General features: G+C 41.8%; 1 protein-coding gene across 1 annotated transcript in view; it reads left to right on the top strand.

Annotated features, from left to right (window-relative positions):
- The first annotated feature begins 586 nt into the window (after positions 1 to 586).
- C7H18orf63 (chromosome 7 C18orf63 homolog) overlaps positions 587 to 23638 on the top strand; it is a 45352-nt gene continuing 22300 nt past the window's right edge. The window contains 10 exon segments of the mRNA XM_063130021.1: positions 587 to 642; positions 644 to 718; positions 3593 to 3671; positions 4616 to 4672; positions 14022 to 14133; positions 17449 to 17490; positions 18823 to 18899; positions 20232 to 20341; positions 20996 to 21092; positions 21187 to 21287. Coding sequence (XP_062986091.1) covers positions 587 to 642; positions 644 to 718; positions 3593 to 3671; positions 4616 to 4672; positions 14022 to 14133; positions 17449 to 17490; positions 18823 to 18899; positions 20232 to 20341; positions 20996 to 21092; positions 21187 to 21287 — 806 coding nt within the window.

The raw sequence follows: 23638 nt of genomic DNA, 5'->3' as shown, positions 1-23638 counted from the left end.
GCCTCAAATACTGGAGATAGCACACAACCATCAGGGCCATCACTATATCTTGTGGTAGTGAGTTCCATAATTTAACTATGCGCTGAGTTCCATACTTTAACTTCTGCTTATGCAACAGGACTGTCTCTTGCTCTCCCTGCAGTCCACAAATGCCCTCCAAATCTTCTGGAGGGTTCCCAATCCCCAGAGCAGATTTGAGTGGTGCATCAGTGGAGACTTCAGGGAGAAGGGAAAATCCATTCCGTCAGTGGTTTCCAATCTGACACCTCAGTTTTTCAGATGCATAAAGGCCTTCAGCCTTGGGGGAGGGGGGGAGAAAAGAGGGAAAATAAATTTCAATTTACAAACATATATTTCTGCATACCTAGCGGTCCCCTAAATAGGTAGAACACTAATTTATTCAGTGGCACTGTTTGGCTTTCAGACTGATAGGCACTCAGTCACCCAAATTCACGATTAGAGATAATGATGTTATGGACACCATCTTTCTAGTATGAATTTGTCTCATACTCTTTTATCTTTATGTTAATCAATTTTTTCTTCTGTGATAGATAGGTCACTCAGTTATTGCGGTTAACAGAGTAACATGAATGATGTTAGGTGCCAATCTCTGTTTTTCATACGTCTTCCTGACCTACGAAAACTGCGCTGTGAAGGTTACAGTGAGTTCTCAATTGGCAGGAACTGGGATTAGAACGGAACAAAGGAAGATGTGCAGGTAAAGGAAATATACTTATTGTATTTTTTATTTTAAAAAGGTATTTGGAATCAAAATAATGTATTACAAGTTACTTATCATGGTTAGATTACAGTCATCAATACAATCAGCACAGGATCCACCCTTATTAGTGCTGCTGACTGAGATTAGGAAACCAACAGGACCTGCTTTGCTGATTTAAAGCTGTATTACAACTGTAAGGGAATTACTGTAGCTCAAGTTCTAATATCCCTTGACCCCCAACCCAGACACTGTCTGTGTTCAGATGTACCACTAAGCCACCATGGGTTGCATTTGAGAGAGATCCACGGTGGCTTAGCATATCATGAGGGGGTGAAATCCCTGTCCATGATTCGTTAAGTACCTACCTCAGCTACCCATTCTCTGCAGTGGGGATAAGTGGCGCTGGGGTAGTTTACAATGTTGCGTGGTTGGTACATAATCATTAAATCTGGCCACTCCATGGAAAAATGCAGTGACCACAGAGATGGCCACCTAGAGTGTTCAGAACTTCCAACAATGCTCTAGGCATCATGACCGGACTCCATGTCCACCATCACATAGTGACGGATGGAGCGGCCGATGGAACACAATTCCCCCCGCTGTGGTGGCTGAGATAAGTAGCGGCAGCAGCGGGAAGACAGGAATTTCCTACAGAGCAGGGAGGGGGAAGTTAACTATGGTGCACCATGTGGTTGCCAATAGGGCTGTGCATGGACCCCCCCCAATCCGCGTTGGATCCCGATCCGCAACTTCCAGATTGGCTCCGCTCCACGCCGATTCGCCAGTGGTTTGCTTCGCTGCGGAGCTCCGGATCCGAATCGGAGCTCCGCAGCAGCAGCACTGCCACCAGGTAAGGCCCCCCTCCCTCCCCCCTTACCTGCGTTCGTCCTTGGTCCGTCGGCTGCTTCAACTGAGCCTGAGGACTCAAACTGGAAGACTAGGCTGCAGCTGCTGCCTGGTCTGGTTTGAGTCCTCAGGCTCAGTTGAAGGTGCTGCCCCCCGCCCCCTTATCTGGCTCCACCACCATCGCCACATGGGTGGCAGCGGCAGGGCCAGGTAAACCCCCTCACACACACCACTTACCTGGTCCATCGCGGCCCATCGCCAGCTTCACTGAAGCCCGTGGCTCAACCTGGAACTGTAGGCCCCGCTCGGGGCCTACACTTCCGGGTTGAGCTGAGAGCTCTAGTGAAGCTGGCGACGGACCGTGATGGACCAGGTAAGACCCCCCCTGCCCCCTTACCTAGCTGTGCCGCCATCGCCGCACAGGCGGCGGCAGTGCCAGGTTTAGGCCTCCTAACCTTTTTTTCGGAGCTCCGGATCGAGGCGAAGGATCCACCTTCATCTCGATCCGCGACGCTCCGCTGCCCCCCGATCCTCTTCGCCTCCGCCTTAAGGGGAGGCAAAGCACCCCGATTCGCTTCTGCTTCTCCGACCCGAAGAGATGCAGAGTACAGCCGTATTTGCCAGTTATGTGAATGGCGTGCATGTTGTCCTTTCCCGCTCTGTAGTTTCCATTCCCACCCTCCCCCAATGATCATGTGAACAGGGCCACTTTGTATATTAATATCAGCCCAGATTTGAGTAAGAGAGTTAAAAAAACACAGATAGTGTGACCGAAGCCAACTTTAGGAATCCAGACAATTAAATGCACATGACTAGATGGCCAAAAATGAAATTTGATGTTCTGTTACAACAACAAAAAATGTGACATTACAATGTCACTGTAACAATACACATCTGTTCAAATGATTCAGATTAGAGTTAACTGTTTCTGAAAATTATAGTTTATTACCTATGACCATGGAAACTGAAGGGCAGAGGAGGAGCTCAACTGAAGACTTTTTATTTGGAATATTAAAAAAAAAACTCCCTCAGGAAAATTTGTAAATGTAATAAAAACCATGTATGGTTTCCTTTAAAATTATTCAGATATCTTGATTGAAGGGGAGCCTCCAAACTCATTTTTAGTTTCAATTTAGGTAAAGTTTCTTTGAAAACTCCAATTATGAAAGAGTGGATGGCCGACATCCAAACTTTAAAAAGAAATTGGAATTGCTTGCTTTAGGATTGGGCCAACAGAATTCACATATAGAATCAGGTATTACCATCCATGCAAAACAAATAGCCATGGCTCTGATTTTTCTTTTCTGTTGGTTGGTCTTTACTTCTGTGGGAAATATCTATAGTGAGATGTGTGAAATTAAAGATATTAAATAGCCAGTTGTGCTGGAGTCACTTGAAAGACTGTCTAAGTTTACATGTTGTTGTTATTTCTTTTCTTATCTCTGCATTTTATGGTGTGCCCCTTCCCAGAAAATGGGGTGGGGGGAACAGGCATGAGAAAAAGTGAGTGGGTAAAACGAAACTTTTTTCTCCCACTTGTGTCAACCCTGGATTTAATGCAATCTTCACATTTTGTTATTTTTGTTCACCCTCTATTCCACAGGCAGTTTATCTTCATTTCTAGAAGCTTATTGTTCTAAGTAAGAGCACTTAGGGTCTCAGCACTAGGTTGTGGAGTTCAGTATTGATTTCCCCCCCTCTCCAATAAAACAGCAAACTGGGATAAAACTTTCTAAGTTGGGATAGCATTAATTTAATTATTCATTGATATTTTTGATCTTCCTTATTTCTGAAAGCTTAAGATTTGGGACAACATTTAAAATCAATTTCATATTTCTTAATACTAATTGAGAATTCATAATATTGCTAAGGGATGTTTCTAATTCCCTAAATATGGTGAGAATTATACAGCCATATAGCAAGACTTCAAAGGTACTGAGTTCTATGAGACTTTCTCCCTAATAAATGTACTTTGGATTGCAACCGTAGTATGAAATCATGAAGGATTTTTAATACTTTATTTAGGCAGCTCTTGCTTCTCCACCAAGATGTCCTTTCTTCACCTGTTCCTGGAACATTGGATCAAATTTCAGTGGTTATGATGGTCAGTAATAATATTTCTGATAATTACTTGTGTATAGTATTGCCAGAAGAGCAAATTCACCCACAATTTTACATGTGTTTCCCTCACAGATTACCTTGTCTCAAACATTTTTTTGATATTATTTTGCCTGGTAAAGGAAAGCTAAAGTGTAGGGCTGCATAGGGCAACATTGAACGTTTTCCATCAAATGTTCCTCTATTGATACGGGCAAGGGAATGGTTCCCACTTGCTATTCAGTTAGCATGGGACCACTGGAGAGTGTAAACAGCCTATATCCACCCAGTTCCAATCTAATCAACCCTCACTGTAATCTATTGAATTGGCTATGAGAACGCTAAGGACAGTGGTGGTCACGAACTACTGTATCCACTGTAAAAATTCAAGGAAAAGACAGCCATGTAACCACCCCTCTCTTTTGTTAATCAAGCCTTTGCTTCCAGCCATTGGCTTATTCCCAGCCAACCCAGAGGGGCAAGAACAGAGATTACCTCTATCCCTTTACATGTTTTGTCCCTTGAATCCTTAAATACAGTGCCTCTAAAACTTCTTTCCTGAAAAGTTTTGTTTTCAATTGTCATCATGCCAGCATGTTGGGTATCAGTGAACAGCTTGTACCACCAAAAGTAATTTTATCTTCTTTTTGTCCCACCTTTGAAGCGCCAAAACAAAAGGAATGGCACAAATTGGTATGCATTGGGCAATCAAGATATAGTTGGCCTGTGCTAAAGACATTAGATATCTAATTTTTTTCTGTTCATTTCTTTCTACCCAGCCACTGTGGGAAGAAATGTTTCAGTGGTAACACTTTCAAGATGAATCAAAGCCTGCATCTCCCTGTAAATGGGATTATTTACTCTTTGCTCCAAAAAATATAATATTCAGTGTATCCTAACTGCCAAAACCAATGTGATAGATTTTTGTTTTGTTTTGCTTTCTTGTTTTAGATACCCTTTTACAAATCAGGAAAAATTCAAACTTATATGGAGAAACATGGAGCTATAGTAAGTGATAAAAAATATTTCCCTTTAACTTGTTGTTTCTTTAGCAGCCAATTACAAATATGCACACAACATTGGCATTAGTAACACAATTTGGTTGTTCTTAATCATCAGTCCAGTGCCTGATGGGTTTGGGAATTTGTAGCCGATAGTACCACCAGCACATTCTCCATAGTGCATACTTACCCTTTGTCCCCAGTGTAGACAGATGCCTCTTCCACAACCAATTTAGTGTGGAAGGATTATTGAGGCCACAATACATAGTTTCTCCATACTGCAGTAGTGTACTCTACATCCACCTCTTTCTTTGGGGTGTTGTTGAGGTGAATAGAGAATATTCAGGATTCAGAATTTGAGGCATGGGTTTCTCTTCCTGGTAGGGCCTTTCATACTGGGTAGGTGCCTTGTTCTTGCACCCCAGGTACAGAAGTGAATCTGAGCTTGAAATCTTTGAAGGGTTCTGAGAAGAAAAGCTTTAGTGATATGCGCTTCCTACTTTGTTGTTAGACTTAACTGCTTGTGCAGACTTTCCTTTGTGCAAAATGCCCAATCATCAGTTTCTGTTTGTTTAAGTTCTGCGGAGATATTGGCAGAGTGATGTAACCCTATTTTATTTATTTATCTATTGCATTTATATACCGCCCCATAGCCAAAGCTCTCTGGGCGGTTCACATAAGATAAAACATTTTAAAACAATATACAAAAATTAAAAACACAAAACATGCAAAATTCACATACATTTAAAACCACTATATCAACTTTAGTTTCAAAAACAGGCAGGAGGGCAAAGCCCAATTTTACAAGCTGCTGTCCAACCCCCTGCTCCCAAAAGCTCTCTAAGGGACAAAACTGACCAATTGACTGATGTGTGGCAGGGGGTCGGCAACCAGCAGATCTCAGCATACTTCAGCCACCAAATTGTCTGTCCCTGAGGCAAACAATGGCTGCGGATGAGCAAGAGTGATGGGAATTGGCTGCAAGCCATTATTGGCTTCTGAGGAGGTGTGGGATCCCAATCCACCCCCAGCCTGAACTAGTTATTCACCTATCTGGTTGCTGAAGAGTCCTATGAAACTTTGCATATGCTCCCTAAATCTACCTATGTTTACCCAATAAAAGCTTTGTTCTCTACCTGGGACCTTACGTCCTTTCGAGCCCGCCAAAGTGATGTTGACTTTGGCCATGGTGGCTGGGGATGATAGTGGGAGGTTGTAGTCCAACACATCCAGCGGGCACCAGATCGGGGAAGGCAGGCCTACATCTTAAGATCCACGAGGGGCCAAGGTGAGGTCGGGCGGCCTCCTAGGGCGGACACAGACCCTCCCTGGGGTGATGTGGGAAACACACACAGAGGATGTGTCTTCTTGAGCACATGTGCATCCATTAGGCTAAGAGGCAAGCCAGACACGCATCTCAACCTGCACCTTAAGGTAGGAGAAGGCAGAAAGTAGATCTCCAGAAGTTTTGCACTTCAGCTCCCAGCATTCCTGGCTGTTCGCTGTGCTGGCAGGGCCTTCTGGGAATTATGCCATGTATCTTGATATACGAGACATGCATTCCTGGTTGGGGCTTATATACTGCTGATAATACGCTATGACTGGCTACAAAATTAGCCAGAATTCTGTCCTCAATTGTGGTCGTGAGAGCAGAGAGAGAAAGAGCAGGGATGGTATTCATTCATATGGGGCTCTCTGTTAACTATAATGGAAATATTTTTACCCTGGTAATCTTCATTAGGATCCTAATACCTGAATTCCACCAATTTTTGCTTTTCTTCCTGGCAGTGTCATGCCAGTGTAACAGTAATGTTAACGAACAGTGGCTTTTCGATTGTAAACCTGGGTGCAGGGCCTGTCTTATTATTAATCGGTGTAAACCTCTCTTGGAGCCTCCTTTGCCTGAAGAGCAGGTTGCAAGTTATGTAAATAAAGAAATAAATTACTGATATGGCATCTTTGGGCTCTACAGTGCAATTATTTTTAAAAGATCCTGTCCTCACCCAGGAGATTTACGTGAAATTTGGGCTGTAATGTTACATCATTAATAATATATGAATATAGCCAAGTATAGTTCATGAACTCTAGAAGTTCAGTTCAGATTCCTGCTGAGATGTGAACTGCCTGGGCCCTGTTAAACAAATAACTATCACTTAGCCTTGGCTTTCTGTAGGAAAAGGAATAAGAGTAATGATCCTTACTACATGGTAGTAAGGGTCAACTAGGTAGATCTGGTTAAGCCTTACAGACATGAAACAAATACATTATTAACAATTAAATTATTAACAATTAATTACAACTCTATGGCTGTGTTCAGACAACAAAATAATCAACAGCGGGGTAATAATCAACTCAACAGTTGTTCAACTAGGGGTACTCCCCACATAACATGATAATAATCAACTGTGGTGTGGATTAGGATCAGCATTGAGTTGACTATTACTCCACACTGAGTTTACTCACTCATACACCTCCCTGTACCCCCCAATCCTCCCACTAGTATCCCATCCGCCATTGCTGCTGAAAATCTATCCTGCTTACTGAACTAGAGCACCAGCCACCACTTTGACCACTCTTGCCTTGCGACTCTGAGGCTGACGAAATAACCAACAGTGGCTGAGGAAATAACCAATGGTACCCTCCAGACAACACGATAACCAATGGTGGTTCAAGTAGCCAACTCTGCATAGTGTTGGTTATTTGAGTTGGTTATTTCAGCCAAATAACGAATCATTGGTTAAAAAACTCCCCCCACACGATAATCCATTGTGAGTTCAATAATCAACTGTTGACTATTTAAACTACCATTGGTTATTGTGTTGTCTGAACCCAGTCTATATTACTTTTTTTTAGTTTTGCAGCATTGGCATTATAGCTGTGTTGCTGCTGCTGTATTTATCATTAGCTTATAATTTATTTCTATTTTTTGTCTAAAATTGATTCTTGCCCTTTATAACATGTATATACTTTTACAAATGAATGTGGAACAGCAGAAGGTGAAAAAGTCATACATTATACTCTACAGCTTTCCTGTTTTAAATGTCCTTATCATTGGCTGGGTAACTTGTTGGACCGGTTTGTCTACATTTTGTGAGTCTTTAGTCAGAATGGTATTCTGTACTTAATGCTCAGATATTTCACAGCAAGCATTTCAGACGAATATTATTGCCTAATGAAATCTAGACAATGACTTCTACATGCAATAACAATGAAATAATATATAATATTTTTACAAGGTTGGGTAGTCCTGATCACTGTTGCTGTGGCTTTCTCTAAATTGCTGCTAGATGAGGGGTAGGAATTTATTGTTTGATTGATTGATTTTTTTATCACATATTTATACTGCCCAATAGCCTAGGCTCTCTGGGCAGTTTATAACTAAAACTATAATATAAAGTTCCAAATTAAAACTTTAAAAATCACAAAAAACAGAATAAATTACAGTCCCGGGAGGGCTTGTTTAAAAAGATATGTTTTTAGGAGGCGCTTAAAAGATATTACATGTTCCGCCTTCCGAACTGCACAAGGGAGGGTTTTCCAGAGGGTGGGTGCCACTACAGAGTAGGCCTGCTGTCGAGTTTCTTCATTATGACATTCTCTTAATCTCAGAATCATGAGCAGTGTCTCCTCTGAAGATCATAAACATTGCCTGGGTGGTCTGCTAGGTATCCTAGTCCCAAGCTGTTTAGGGCTTTATAAGATAATAGCATGACCTTGTACATGGTTTGGTAGCTAACAGACAGCCAGTGCAGTTCTTTTAACACTGGTTTTATGTGGGCAGAGCTAGGCATCCTGTGTGCATCCTAGCTGCTGTGTTGTCCACAAGCTGTAGCTTCTGAACCACATACATGGATAGCCCCACACAGAGTGCATTACAGTAGTCTAATTGTGGGTTACCAGTGTACGAATGACCATGTCTAGGCCATCCCTATCCAGAACAGGCAAACACTCCAATACCTGGCCCTGGGAACCACCAACACACAAGGTCTCTGTCTTATCGGGATTCAGCTTCAGTTTATTAGCCCTTATCGAAGCCATAACTGTATCCAAGCACCAGTTCAGAACGTACATGGCCTCTCCCAATTCAGATGTTACAGAGAAATAGAGCTGGGTGACACATTGCCCCAAATCTCCTGATGACCGCTCCCAATGGCTTCATATAGATATTGAATAACATTGGGGACAGGATGGTGCCCTGTCGGTTAGCCCCCCACAGCTAGCTCGAATAAGCCATAACAGGCAAGGGTCGAGAGAGCATGTGGTGGGTCGAACAGATGCAAGCGTCCTGTCCACATCCTCAAGCTCCAAAACCTGAAATTGATCCCAAAAAACAGGATAAGACGATGCACTGGACACCTCAGTAGACTCTGAATCAATAGCAGCGTTCAAATTAGGGGTGTGATCTACTTCTTCTCAGATCGGAGAAGCAGAAGTGGATCGGGGTGATCCGCCTCCGCTACAGGCAGAGGAGAAGTGGATTGGGGGGCTGGAGAAGCATGGCGAAGAGAAGCAACCATAAGCGGATCGCTTCTCTTTTCGCGGAACACTCCTCCTGCCATTTTGGATTTTTTCGCCCATAGGATTGCATTGCAGAAAAGATTAGTGGATAACTTTTTTGTTTTTCAAGCTATCTATTTGAAACTCACTGTGCTTAGAGAGTCGTGGGTGGGGGTCATTTTGAGCCTATTTTCACCACTTTGCGTGCTGCGGTTTGCTTGCTATAATTTTTTTACAAATAGGGTTAAAAAAGCGGGAGAGGTACCTTTTTGAAGTGCTGAGAAGCAGATTCAACTTCCAATCATGATCACCTGATGAAGCATCCTCCAATCCCAAAGTTGGGGGGGGGGGATAAGCAAAACGTGATACTTAGTAACTTGGGATACTGGGAAACCTTTCTTTCTTAGTCTCTGAACGGACTTTTCCCAGTGTTTTTTTAAAAAAAGTAGCCCCACCAAACACACAAACACAACCTGATCTTATACTAACCAAATTAATAACAGATAGGAAACACAGCACTGCTACCCACCCTAACCTTGGTGAACAACTGAATAGATGTGGTGCAAGGGGATGAGGTCCCCTAGGGCATGTGGACGTGCCCAGTGCACACACTCCTGCCCTTGGAGGGTCATCAGAGCCCTCCAAAGATTAACCAGTGGAGACTGGAGAAGCTATGCCTATCGTGAGTTGAAGTGTCAGGTAGTTCTTAAAGACTGGTACTTAATTAGGGCCAGTCAAATTGGCATAATTCCCCCTCCCCCTGGGCAAATTCACTTTCCTCTTACTGGTAAAAGACAGACATAGCCTTTTTAAAAAAAATTCTTCTTGTTTATTCAGCAACACTGCTGCTTTTAATTCCACCCCTCCTTTGTTTATTTATTCATTTATTACATTTTATATTTATACACCCCATAGCCCAAGCTCTCCTGGTTTTTCTTCTTCAGTGAAGTCAGGCAGGCTTTCTTTGTGGTTCAACTCCTTATTGTTGTTGTTGTTATTATTATTGCTAGTGATATTAATTAGTACTGCTATTATTAACATTATTATTTTGTTGTTGTTTAATAATGGCTGTGATCACAATGCAGTCAATCAACTCTGAAGCAAGGATCACAAAGCTTTACTCTTATCCTCCTAGCCTCCTAGTTATGGGATGCAAAAGAAAAGGCATCTCTCTGTGCTGCTCCTGCCTCACAGGGATGGTTTGCATTACTGGCTTTGAAACAATCCTTGGCTCACTTCCTTGTGCCCCCAGAAATGTCTGCTGCATGCCTGGCTGCCTTCCCTCCTCCGCCTGGGTGCTGTTGTGGTGGGGCATCTGCCGGGACTGACTCCCCCATAGATCTATGGCATCTCTGCCTGCCTCTCTGCCCGCCTGGTGCCTGGGAGCTGTACTACAATGTGGTAAATAACTGGCAAGGAGTCCAACTGCATGAAGATGAGGCATCCCAAACAGGCGGCCCCGTCCTGGTTTTTATTAAGAACTAAGTGGTTACATTTCTTGTGTACAAGCTATGATTGGTTGTTAAGTACAGCATGTTAAATGCATGATTACCTCGTGCACAGAAGGTGTTGGTTAGTGTATGTTCAGCATGAATATACCATATAAGGGTTAAGGAAATACGTGATCATAGCATAGTGTCTTCAATACTGTATTGTATTCTGTGGTTCTTGCGTCTTGCCGGAGAGGGATAACAATTTCCCCTACACTACATGATGGGCTTTGTGGTTCAACCACAAAGCCCATCATGTAGTACATGCTTGCTCCAAGGGCTGCCTGTCCTCCTCCTGTGCCCGCCTCACAGGGATGGTTTGTGTGTGTCTTGCTTTGACTCAGGGGATAAGTCCTTTCTGCGCTCACTTAGACTTTTTGAAGTTCCAAATCAATTTTTCAAGTGTGGAAGAAGATTCATATTTAGGTTTATCTACTCCCCAATTCATGGCATGTTGGGATTTCTTTTGAAATGGCCATGAATAAAGCCCATTGAGCTGTCTGCAGCTTTAAATCTCTGAGATACTGGGGTGTCCGATTTTCAAAAATCCCCCCAAAATCAGGGGAGGCTTGAATTTGCTTGAGGCTTGGCATGCATGTGTATACATGGATCAGGTGTCATGGTGCCTAATTTGACGTTTCTAACGTGAAAATTGACATAGTTCTAGCATGGGACTTGAATTGGGGTGAGTTAAAAGGTTAAACCCCCGCCAAAAATCAGGGGATGATGGGATTTGCTTGAAACTTGCCATGAATGTCGATCTCGATGGCATCTGTGAGGATGCCCGCTTCAAAGTTTTTATCTGTCAAAATGTCAGAGTAAATCCCATTTCTGAAAATGGGGTGTCCGATTTTCAAAAATCCCCCCAAAATCAGGGGATGCTTGGATTTGCTTGAGGCTTGGCATGCATGTGTATACATGGATCAGCTGTCATAGTACCTAATTTGACAGTTCTAACATGAAAATTAACGGAGATATCGAAAGGGGTGTGAATTGGGGTTAGGGGTGATGCTTTAGAGGTTAAACCCCTGCCAAAAACCAGGGGATGATGGGATTTGCTTGAAACTTGCCATGAATGTGGATCTAGATGGCATCTGTGAGGGTGCCCGCTTCAAAGTTTTTATCTGTCAAAATGTCAGAGTAAATCCCATGTCCGATTTTCAAAAAATCCCCGAAAATCAGGGGATGCTTGGATTTGCTTGAGGCTTGGCATGCATGTGTATACATGGATAAGCTATCACGGTGCCGAGTTTGAGGTTTCTAACGTTAACAGAAAAAAAGTTGTAGGCTTTTTTGGATTTCAATGCAAGTCTATGGGGGGGGGGAAGCGGAGCTCCGATCCGGATCCGGGGCTTCACAGCGAAGCAGAGCAGACCCGATCTGGAAGTTGCGAATCTGGAAGAGAAGCAGATCAGGAGGTCCGTGCACACCCCTAGTTCAAATAAGCATGAAGGTGAGGGATTTTATCCTCAAAGTGTCTTGCAAATTCATCACAGTGAGCCTTTGAGTGTTCTAGTAATGGATTGAGTGGGTTAGATGTAATTAATCCCCGAACCACTCAGAAAAGCTCACATAGATGACAGCTTGAGGATGCAATGGAAGCAACAAAGTAAGCCACCTTTGCTGCCTTCACTGCCACGCATAGGCACAGTTATACTCTGTTACGCCTTCATGACGAGTCTTACGCCAATTACACTCTAGCCATCTTCTGACCTGTTTCATTGTCCAGAGCTCCCCAATAAACCAGGGGGCCTTCAAAGCTCCACAGTGTCGAAGAGGTTGCTCAGGAGCAATTGTATCAATGGCCCTTCACACCTCACCATACCATAGTGCAACAAGGGCCTCGACAAGGGTGCCGGCTCTGGCTACTGAAAATTCCCCCAAATTCCCCCAAAGCATTCAGGAATCGCTCGGATTCCATAAGTCTCCAGGGGCGGACCATCTGAATGGGTCCCCCAACTCTGCAGGGAAAGACTGGCACTGTGGGACCAAATTTCACCAGGAAGTGGTCTGACCATGACAACAGGGTAATTTCCATCCCCCCAATATCCAGACCACCTCCTCACACCCAGAGGCAAAGACCAAATCAAGGGTATGCCCTGCCCTATGTGTTGACAAAGGAGCCTTGAAGTTCCTTGATGGCTGTAGCCGTGGAATCTGAGTGTAGAGGGCAAAGACAATAGTGCAATTAGGGTTGGACCTTGAGCACAAAATCCTCCAGGATACTCCATTCCCTCTCTGGTTCTCCATTCTCCCGCTGCTTCCAAAAGACAACCAGCATTCCATAGCCACTGAGGATGCTCAGTTCTCAATGGGTTGTTTTGGATACCCGCCCCCCCCCCCCACACACCTGCTGATACCTCCCTCTTATGGAAGAAAAGACTATCAATGGCTACTAGTCATGATGGCTATGTATTACCTCCAGTATCAGAGGCAGTATGCCTCTATATCCATGCTGGCTCCAGGTTTTGGGTGGTCCATGGGCAGGACACCCAAAATGGGCCCTGCCTCAGTAAGGCCATAGCTAGACCTAAGGTTTATCCCTGGATCGTCCAGAGGTCAAACCTGTTCACCTAGGTTCCACACAGGGGATCCAGTGCTCAGGCAGGGGCGAACCCTGGATGATCCCAGAATAAACCTTAGGTCTAGCTGTGGCCTATGACTGCCTTCTCACTGCTGATGTTATAGGTTGCTATTACTCCTCATCCTCTCTCTTATCATTCCTACCATGTGCTTGCTTGGCAGGCAAAGAGAAAGCAAGGAAGTAGTTAGTGGCATCTGTTGCTCCCCCTTCTCACCACCACCACTTTTGGCCAGAGCAAAAAGATGGGTGAAGAAGCAGGTTGCAATAGTGAGGCTCACCAAGGAGCAGTTGTCACTGGGCCTCTGCTGGGTTTTGAGCCTTTGGCAGACGCCCGGCTGTGTCTTATTTATTTATTTATTTATTTATTTATTTATTTATTTATTACATTTATATACCGCCCTGTAGCCGAAGCTCTCTGGGTGGTTTACAAAAGTTAAAAACAGTAAACATTTAAAAAGTATACAAAATTTAAAACCATCAAAAACATAAAGACAACAGTATAAAAACAACACTGGCCTGTTCTATAGGCCAGTTGCTGCGCAACATGAGCTATTGCACTTAGTCCTGCTTGCAGGCTTCCCATTTGTGAATAGCATACTGACTAGATAGGCCTTTGGTCTGATCCAGCATGGCTCTTCTGCTGTTCTCAGATGCTGTATGGGTGGTGAATGGTCTGAATCACTATAAGACAGCTTCATATACTATCAGAATTTTACCTGATATGATTACTGTGTTTTGAAAGACAGCATAATTTTTAATCCTGTTTGTTTTGTTTATCTTATTAGATGGCAATGCCAGAGAGAGTTATCCCAGCTGTCTTTCAAACCTGCCTTTCTTATACACTTACAGCCAAACTTGCTCCTAATTGGAACCAAGCTGGTCATCTGTTGATACAAGGTATTTATCTGGCGCCGTTGCCAGTCACAATCCTGTTATAGAGTTATATATTTGTTTATACACTGCATATGTTTAGCATATCATTAGCTTTAGATTTTCTTTTGTTCTGTGATTCAGAGTGTATTTTTAAGGGTCACATTAATTTGAGAAAACTCTTATAATCCTCATGCATATATTCCTCCTGATTTGGGATTGCAGCCAGGCTGTCTCTACTCCACCCTCAATCCTAACTAGGTTGGGACGGGGGAGAAAAATAATAATATAGAAGCTGAAAATGGCCCATGGCCCAGTAACTGAACATTTCTGAGCTAGGCTATATAGCTCTATTTTTGCTTTCTCAAAGAAGAATATAGCTTGGTTTAGAACAGGAATCTTTTCTCACATTTTATCAGTCCACATATTGCTTACTCACCATTAAATATTGTAAGCCCTACTGAATGGTATTTCAAGTGAGGATTTTACAACTTCTAAAAACAGACATAGGGCACAGTCTGAAGAAAGTCATCATCATCACTTTTATTACGATCCATAGATCCATCAAGGACAAAACTCAGGCATAAAACATAAAACAAATTAAAACTATTATCAGCTTTCATCTAATATACAAAGTGCTCTGATCCTGGCCGCCTCTATAAGAAATTTAGCAACAGCCAAAGTCACTTTTGGGGACTTGTCTTCCAGCAGGAACTTATAATAGAATTTATCTGAACTTCTGGGCAGTTTACACAGCAATGGGGTAATTATAGAACAACGAGCCTGATTATAGAAGCTACAAGACAGAAAAATATGCTACATCTTCTCCACTTCCATATTCCTACAGGGGCACGGTCTTTCCTGATATGGGGCACCAGCAATTCTGCCCCAAAGTAATTCAGTAGAGTAAACATTACATCTGGCCTTAGAGAAAACACTGTGGTATTTAGCCACCGACAGGTTCTTTAGGTAATCAGCCAGACGAAAAGGCCCGACATAGTGGACATACATTGCACTAGGAGAGCAGGAAACAAATGAGCGGGTGAGCAAATCGCAAAAAGCTATGTCCCACAATCTTTGTTTGGCAGATTTAAGAGCAATATTGTCTGAAGAAAGTTAAGGATGCAAGACGGGTGAGCATTCAAAATGAACACAAAAAAGGGAGAATAGTCTGAGGATGCTATAAATGAATTTAATGGGGAAAAGCCCGGCATGTTTTGGCCTCTTGCTTTTTATTAGACCTTCATCAGGGGGTTGTAACAGTGTCTGCAAAATTATTTACAACAGATTGTCTTTTAGTCGCCAGTGTTTATAGCAAGTCAATCTGTTATTAAATAATTTGTGCAGACATTGTTGCAACCCTCTGAAGAAGGCCTAATAAAAAAAACAAGAGGCTGAAACACGTTGGGCTTTTTTCAATCGATTCCTTTATAGCATCTTGACAGTATTCTCTCTTTTGGAGAAAGTTAAGCCCTCTTGTGATTAAAAAACCCCAATTAAAATGTGCACCTTCGTTTCCATTATTTTAAAGAATGTAAGCATACCTTTAAGGTGGATTCCTGCATTGAGCAAGGGTTTGGACTCGATGGCCTTATAGGCCCCTTCCAACTCTACTATTCTATGAGTCTACCTAGATATAATTCTCATAAACAGTGGATGAGATGGTAAACCTGTATTTGCACTGTACCACTCCAGACTGAAGAGGGGGCTCATGTCATTGTATGTTCCTTCATATGTGAAAATTCTTTGCATATAGAAAATTAGGATGTCATGAAGAAAGATCTGTACCTAACCTTCTTGCTAAAATACACCTTTTCTATTTGCAGCGTGATTTTTTTTCATGAGAAAATATTTCATTATGTGAACCCTAACCTGCAATTTGAAGTGGTACAGTTGAGGTTTGAGACACAGGTTTACCATCTCATCTGTAGTTTGTGAGAACTAGGCTTCTTTGACTATCATTTGAATGCACCTTCTGACTGGAGTATTACGACACCTAGATAACCTGGGGGTGGAAACACTGAAGGGCAGGATACAAATTCATAAACAGATAGCATAGGTTTAATAATACGATCAATAAATAAATACAGAATTACTTTGCCATATAAAAATGGGAATAATTATGCTTCCCCCATGGTCTTAGATTAATGTTTTCCTCATCAGAATGAATGGCACCCATTCATTTATATGGGAGAAAGTAAATTGGTATGGTCAGGAATACCAGTAGGCAGGGAGCAATAACTTTCTGTTACTGGGAAACTGAGCCACAAGGAATCAAGCCTGCTTCTTCTTGCATAGCCCCATCCTAGATTCTGTTTCCTGGTCGTATTAGAATTGACTTATTGAAATCGTGGAATATTGAAATAGTGTACATAATATTGGGAATCTATATAATTACATGTTAGTGTAAGGCTTTACTCGAGATCTACCAGACCGATTTTACTCATTTTAGTTTTAAACTGAAGCTTGAACAGTGTAGATGAGCAGACAATGTTGAAAGTTTGAAAAAGTTGAAAGCTCGAGCTTTAATAGCAATTAATTTTGTCCACACCAAATAGTCAGGGCATCCCCTCTGCCAACAGGGCGATGAATAGCCCTGCTCAGCCAATCAGTGTGGTGTGAAGGCGGGCCCCAGGCTGTCACCGTCAGAGGGGAGGGGACAGAGGCATCTAATTGGGGGTACAAGGGGGCACAGCACATGCAAATTTCAGAAGAGGGATTCACTATGTATGAGCCACATTTGCATTATTCATGAGCCCTTTTGTGGTGAGGTTACTGAGGGGCAAAAAATCAGGAAAGGAGCAGCACTGCTAGTGCCTATGGTGACTTTACACTAGTTTAGAAAGAGATGTATATAATTTAATAAAAGAGGATTTCTTCTGAATTGCTCAACAAAAATGCTGACTCTTGCAATTTGGTTACCAAGATTATTGTTATCCTATTAGTAGAAGTGCCAAATCTAAAATATCCTTCAAAGATTATTGTCTCTGCCATATGGAAGTAATCCCAAATTCAATAATTTTTGTTCAGAAATGGAAATACACTTTGGCTGGCTTATATTTTGTGTTTTCACTGAATTTCATGTACATATTGCTTAGTGGGAGATTTTTAAAATAGAATTGTAAATAATAGTAGGTTTATATGTCTTGATTTTTATTTAGGGCAGTTCTGATTCAGTTACAGAATACCACATGCCTCCCTTTTTCCTATACAGCATGAGGAACGTATTTTGATGTAAACCCTACACAAATTAATTCACATCCTTTTATAAAATGCTAGTTTGTAAAAGCTTTAAAGGCATAATTGTGAGTTTTATAACACATGCCAATTTCATTTGTTAAGGGAGAGGTTTTCTGTCACAACCAGGAAAGCAAAATGCAGTTGGTGAGTACAGTATTGACTGGGGGGAAAAACCTATGACTCTTTGAGGATCAAGAATTATTCTGATGATATGTGTGTACATGTCAGTGTCTGTCAAATCATGGAACTCTATGTGTACCAAATCCAGCCTATGGAAATTACATGTGAAACCTCTGCTAGCTTTGCTATATTGAAACCTGCTGAAGATCTCTGTATCTTTAAAACATGGCTCCTCAGTTACTATGGGAGCAGATAGTGTGCATGCACACACACCAAGGAGTTCTAACCATGGAGACATCCTTATTTTCCCATTCCAGTCCCGGACTTTTGCAGAGGTACCTAATGGACAAATATATGACATTTATATTTGTGTGGGATTCAGATGGGAGAAATCAAACTCTACCTTCTCATCAATCAGCTTTCCTTCCTCTCAGTTGCTATTCAGCATCTCTGTTCATAATTTTGTTATTCAAACTGTGTTTTACTTGCTCTGCACAAGTATGCTACTATTACTGCAGTTCAAATATGACAATACCCACAGAACATTAGATTAGGGGGCTGCCTTTAATGTATATGTACTACTATTGTCTTGAAAATTAAGTTTTCCTAAAGATGGCGAGACGTAATATGTTAAAATTGTGTGTTAGTTAGTTGATAGTTTAATCATGTAATATCTAACACAGGAAATCATGTAATAACTAACTAGCAAGATGTTCTGTGATCAGCAGAACAATCCAATGGTCTAAATAATATGACCACCACTACACCAGTGTAAACAGTTGGGATCCTATGCTCTTTCCACATGTCAAAAATCTACAATAATAGCAAGCCAAGAACAATGAAGCAGCAATGACAGAAACACTTACAGAGTCTCTAGCAACCCTATTGCTATCCTTCAATCACAGTGTAACTCCCAAGGACAACCCAATATTAGGGCATGCACGAAAGGCACTCATCCACATGTGGTGATGATAGGAGCACAATTATGATGTCACTAGACCCATTTGATACTCTTTCCTACAACAAGACACAAGCACACCACCAGAGCCTATAGTGCCCTCTCCATATTTGCTAATGATATGGTTAGGGGGTCAGCAACTGATGTTTGCAGGCACAAGCACCAGGCTTTCCTCAAACATGAGTTCAAATTCTCTGACAAGGCAGACAACAGTAGCTGCAAATAACTCTTGCTAGGAAAAATTCCAGGGCAACACAGAGATAGAACAATTATTTGCAAAAAGGATGAGTATAATCTCTTGAATTTGCCAAATTGCAATACTGAACATTTAAAACTAAGCATAATAATTTTAACTCGGAACATGAGATGAACAGACAGAAATATACTATTTATTTCAGTTATGAACATCAATGTATCGGAGACTCAGCTTTGCATTAGTGTAGAAGTTTGCACAGTACGGCTACCACCACCTGAGGTACATCAGTAATTTATATTTTTCCACTTGTATTTTACTGGCTTTTGTAGAATCTAAGGGCTGATTCACACAATTGGTTGTGATTGTCTCTGGGAGTGTGCAGGAGTTTGTGTATGAAGTTTGAACCAATCCAGAGAGGGCAATCCTATTTGCCACTGTGGAGAGAGAGCTCTGACATCAGAGCTTTCAAGACACCTGAAGTCCTACTGGCTCTAACCTAGCAGGCTCTAGCTTGGCAGGACTTAAAAAAGGCTTTCTTCCCACCCCACCCCCATTTCCTCATTGGGGTTTCTTTTTAAAAACTCTTTCCCTCCCTTTGCAAATAATGGGATGGAAATTATTAAGCCAGCTCCATGTGCAGCAACTGAGAGGGATGGATCCACAGTTTTCCCCAGTCCACCGATACCATGTCCCCAACCTACCCCCCTGTTTGCCTCTCTTGATGTTGGAGCTCTGAAATCAGGGAGATGGGAGGTTCTTCTTCGTGGTCTCTATGCATCACACATATGGGCTTTGCGCCTGCGCAGAGCTCGTATCAGTACTTCCAAAGCTAAAAGCAACCTCTCGGTGGGAACCATCCCCCCAGCGCTACTGCGCATGTGCCGTGGTTCCCGCCCAGTTCCCCAGTTCTTCATCGACCGCCATTGTGGCAGCATCGTATGAAGGGACTTCCTCCTTTTTTCTTATATTAAAAGAGATTTAGCAACGTTCAAGATCAGATCTTACCCTCCAACAACAGATCTCGCTGCCTTCGGATGAGGAAGTTGAGAAATCTTATGGCCCTTGGGACATCCTTTTAGTGACCATAGTTTTGCAGCCTTACAGTATTCATGATGCTACATTATTGCAGTAAAAAAAGTTGTAGGTGAGATTAAGGATCCTAAGGGGCTATCTTCACAGTGCCAGGTTGGCACCACCTCCCTCCTCAACCCCTCACTTCCCCCCCCCCGGGGGGTAATCTTGAAGCTGAGGAGGGAGCGCAGGGTTTCTGGGTGACCCCCACCCTCTTTGTGGTAGAAGGTGACCAATCGCTGGTTGCCTTCCACCAAGTTCCATGCCTGGATTGGCCCCAGGTTGGCCATGGAGTGACATTACATAGCCATGGAGATTCTATTATTGTAAAAGCGGGTTGTGAAGCTTAAAACACTTTGTTAATGTGATTTTTGAATATCTCACAATAAGTAGTTTGCATTAAGTATAGTCAATCCTGCATAGATTTTGTTAGCTCCTTTAATGGCATGTAATTATTTTAATGCATAATACTTTTTTGCTTTGTATGTTTGTACATACATTTGAAAAATTACTATATTGATTATTATTTTCTATTTTTAGCTAGAAGATTTTGATATTTCAGCAAACATCTTAAAGCGATTTGACAATAATAATAATGTAGTCATTCAAAGATGTTCTATTTTAAGTAACTGGTGCTATGTTTTACCAAGGTATGTTTTTTTAATATTTTGACAAGAAATGGTATTAAGATGAACCACACTTCTCGTGCAATATATATTATTACTAATGATGTGAATCCAGGATAAAAATTCTTCATGATCAAAGTGGAATTAATGTTTACATTAATACAAATTCAAAAAAATAAAAGATTCTAAGCAGCTGCCTATAAATGCAATTCACATTTGTTTATTTTTGAAAAGCATTTTTTAAAACTCTTTATTTTTTCTCATTTATTATTTTAATTTTGTCAACTTTCTAAAGAAAATCAATGCTATCTATCTGCTTTTCCTCACTTAAAATTGTTTCAAATTATAGATTATATTTGCATATAAAACTGTTTCATCAGCTTCTCTTTTCTGTTTGAATCTGACTGAAATATGTCAAGATTTTGTAGCACAAATTTTCACTGTGTATTTATTATGATTATAAACACAATGTGACAGTTCAGTTTCTGATCCATTCCCCACAAAATAGGAAAATTGCTATAGTCGAATAAAATTAGGCTGATGTGCCTCTAGCGTACCTGGCTCGCTAGGGTGTTGGGACCATAGGATTAACTGGCCCATCTCATATTTGTCACAACTACCACATTATATAGCATGCAATTACTATTTTTCTCGTATCTTTCTTTTACCTCTGTACAGCATGAAAATGGGTCAGGTTATAAGCATCAGTCATACAATTCCATCTGATTCTCCCTTTCGGTCATATGGCGATTTGCAACTGCATTGGGAAAATCTGGTAAGAGAATATCCATTCAAATATGATTTTTTTGTAATTCCATATGTGACAAATTACAACCTTATGTTATTTTATGTACATATTTCATCTTTAGTACGGCTATACTCTCCCTGAGGATCCTCAGACGTATTGCAGCATTTATTTCAAGATGATAGGGGAGCAACTCTTTACATATCTTTTATATACTTTAATTGTGTTTATTTGTTTATCTTTTGTTTAGCTTACAGTTAAACTAAATATCCTGCCTTTCCTGTTGAGCATTTGTTGTTCTGTGCAAATAATAGTTATTCTCAGTGTAAACATCTGTGATTTCTTTATATATATATATATATATATATATATATATATAATGAATAGTTACACAAACCTGTGAATATTTCATGCTAAAAAATTCAAATTATACCCATGAAATCAAAATTCTTTCCCAAAGGAGCTGAATTCTGCAGCCTGTACAAATTATGTATACTTAAACATACTTAAACAAATCCCCTTTCATTTGCACAATGTATCCTAGTTTTGTCAGTCATTGGGAGACGTACAGAAGGCACCAAAGGCACCCTGTGATCCTAGTGATATGGGGCGGGATACAAATGTTTTAAATAAAGAAAAGGTCTCTTTCCTAACCATCAGAAAACCTTGTTCACCAACCTTCCAATCTCTTGAGATTTCAGCAGACTTTGCTCATACACTTGTTTCAAGCATGTCTTCACCAGCCATAATGACTAGAAATTTGCTTTTTAAAATAAATTAAAAAACTAGGTCTCTTAAAAGCAGAATTCTGTGTCCTAATACCTGTTGATTCTTCACCTTTTCTGTGTATATGCAGAATTGCCAAATGTACATGCCCTGAGCCCTGCTTATATTGCAATAACTTTTTTTTAGATGAATGCTAGAATAAAAATGGAAACCATACATTCTGTTTGTGTCAAATCTTGATTCAAATTGTCTCCAATCTACTTGCACCTGGAAAAGGTTTTAAATTAAGTTTAAACAAATGCATAAGTAGTTTCAAACCAGCCACATGAGCAATTAGTGGTGTGATTACTTAATTGCAACCTGACACTTTCAAGTGTCGTTGATGCCGGGTTCTTCTTCGTGTTCTTTGTGCATCACACATATGGGCTCTGCGCCTGCGCAGGGCCAGGTTCGGAAACTTCTATAGCTGAAATTCTTTTAGGCCGGAACCCCTCCCCCACCGTCCACTGAGCATGCTCAGGGGTTCCCACCTAATCCCCTCAGTTCTCTTCAACCGCCTGTAGGGTCAACAGCGTTTTTGGAGACTTCTCTGTTTGGTATCATTATACCTAGCTGAATTATACTAATTTCATTCTTTTCTTACTTCTACAGTTTTCTAACTTTTCTATCTAGTTATATATATATATATAAAAAAAACTCAATGAATTAGGCCTTTGCATCAACAAGGAAAAATTAAATTTTCATCCGACCCAAAAAATTAAATTCCTTGGAGCAATTCTGGACTCAACCCTCTCCAGGGCTTTCCTCCCAAAGGATAGAGCTAATACGTTAATTAAACTTGCAATTAAGCTCTTCCACTCTAAAATTACCTCTGCCTTCCAGGTGCAAAGGTTATTGGGGTTCATGGCAGCAACGGTCAACGTCGTCCCTTGGGCACGTCTGCACATGAGACCCCTACAGTTGTGGCTCCTGCGGGAGTACGACAATACATTGGACGCTCACCGAGTGAAATTGTCGCTCCCTGCCAAAATAAAGGACACGCTCCTTTGGTGGACGGATTTGTCCAATATCACACAGGGCTTGGACTTCAAACCCCAAGTTCCATCGCAACATCTGATGACAGACGCATCCCTATTGGGCTGGGGAGCCCACTGCGGGGATCTGACTATCCAGGAGAGATGGAGCTCCCTCAACAGGAAAAGACACATCAACGTCTTGGAGTTGATGGCTATCCAAAAAGCCTTGTATGCTTTTCAGCAGACCTTATCAGGTCACGTAATCCAGATCCATACAGACAATATGGCTGCTGTTTGGCACATAAACAAGCAAGGTGGGACGAGGTCTATGGACCTGATCTCCCTCACTCTGGACATTTGGCATTGGGCAATTGCCCATGACATGACTTTGTCTGCCATTCATATCGCAGGCCAGGACAATATCCTGGCAGACGACCTCAGCCGCACTTTTGTGGACACGCACGAGTGGTGGATGAACGACACTGTTCTGGACATGATCTTTCAGGCATGGGGACAGCCTGTAATAGATTTATTCGCGTCACCAGAGAACGCCATCTGCAGCCAGTACTGCACGTGGGCGGGCCACGGGGCAGCATCTCTAGGAGACGCCTTCGAGAGGACGTGGACAGGACAGCTACTGTACCTGTTTCCCCCCATACCACTCCTCTCAAAAGTCATTGTAAAGCTGCGCAGCGACAACGCCAACGCCATCTTAGTAGCACCTTGGTGGCCAAGGCAGCCGTGGTTCACTCCACTACTCAAACTGTCCTCAGCGGAGTATATCAGACTGCCTCAATGCCACAATCTCATCTCCAAGGGGAAGGGACTCATCTT

The sequence above is a fragment of the Elgaria multicarinata genome, chromosome 7 (genome assembly GCF_023053635.1).
Source record: "Elgaria multicarinata webbii isolate HBS135686 ecotype San Diego chromosome 7, rElgMul1.1.pri, whole genome shotgun sequence".
Taxonomy (NCBI): Eukaryota; Metazoa; Chordata; class Lepidosauria; order Squamata; family Anguidae; genus Elgaria; species Elgaria multicarinata.
Note: the sequence above shows the minus strand (reverse complement) of the source record. Positions and strands in the feature narration are given on the sequence as shown.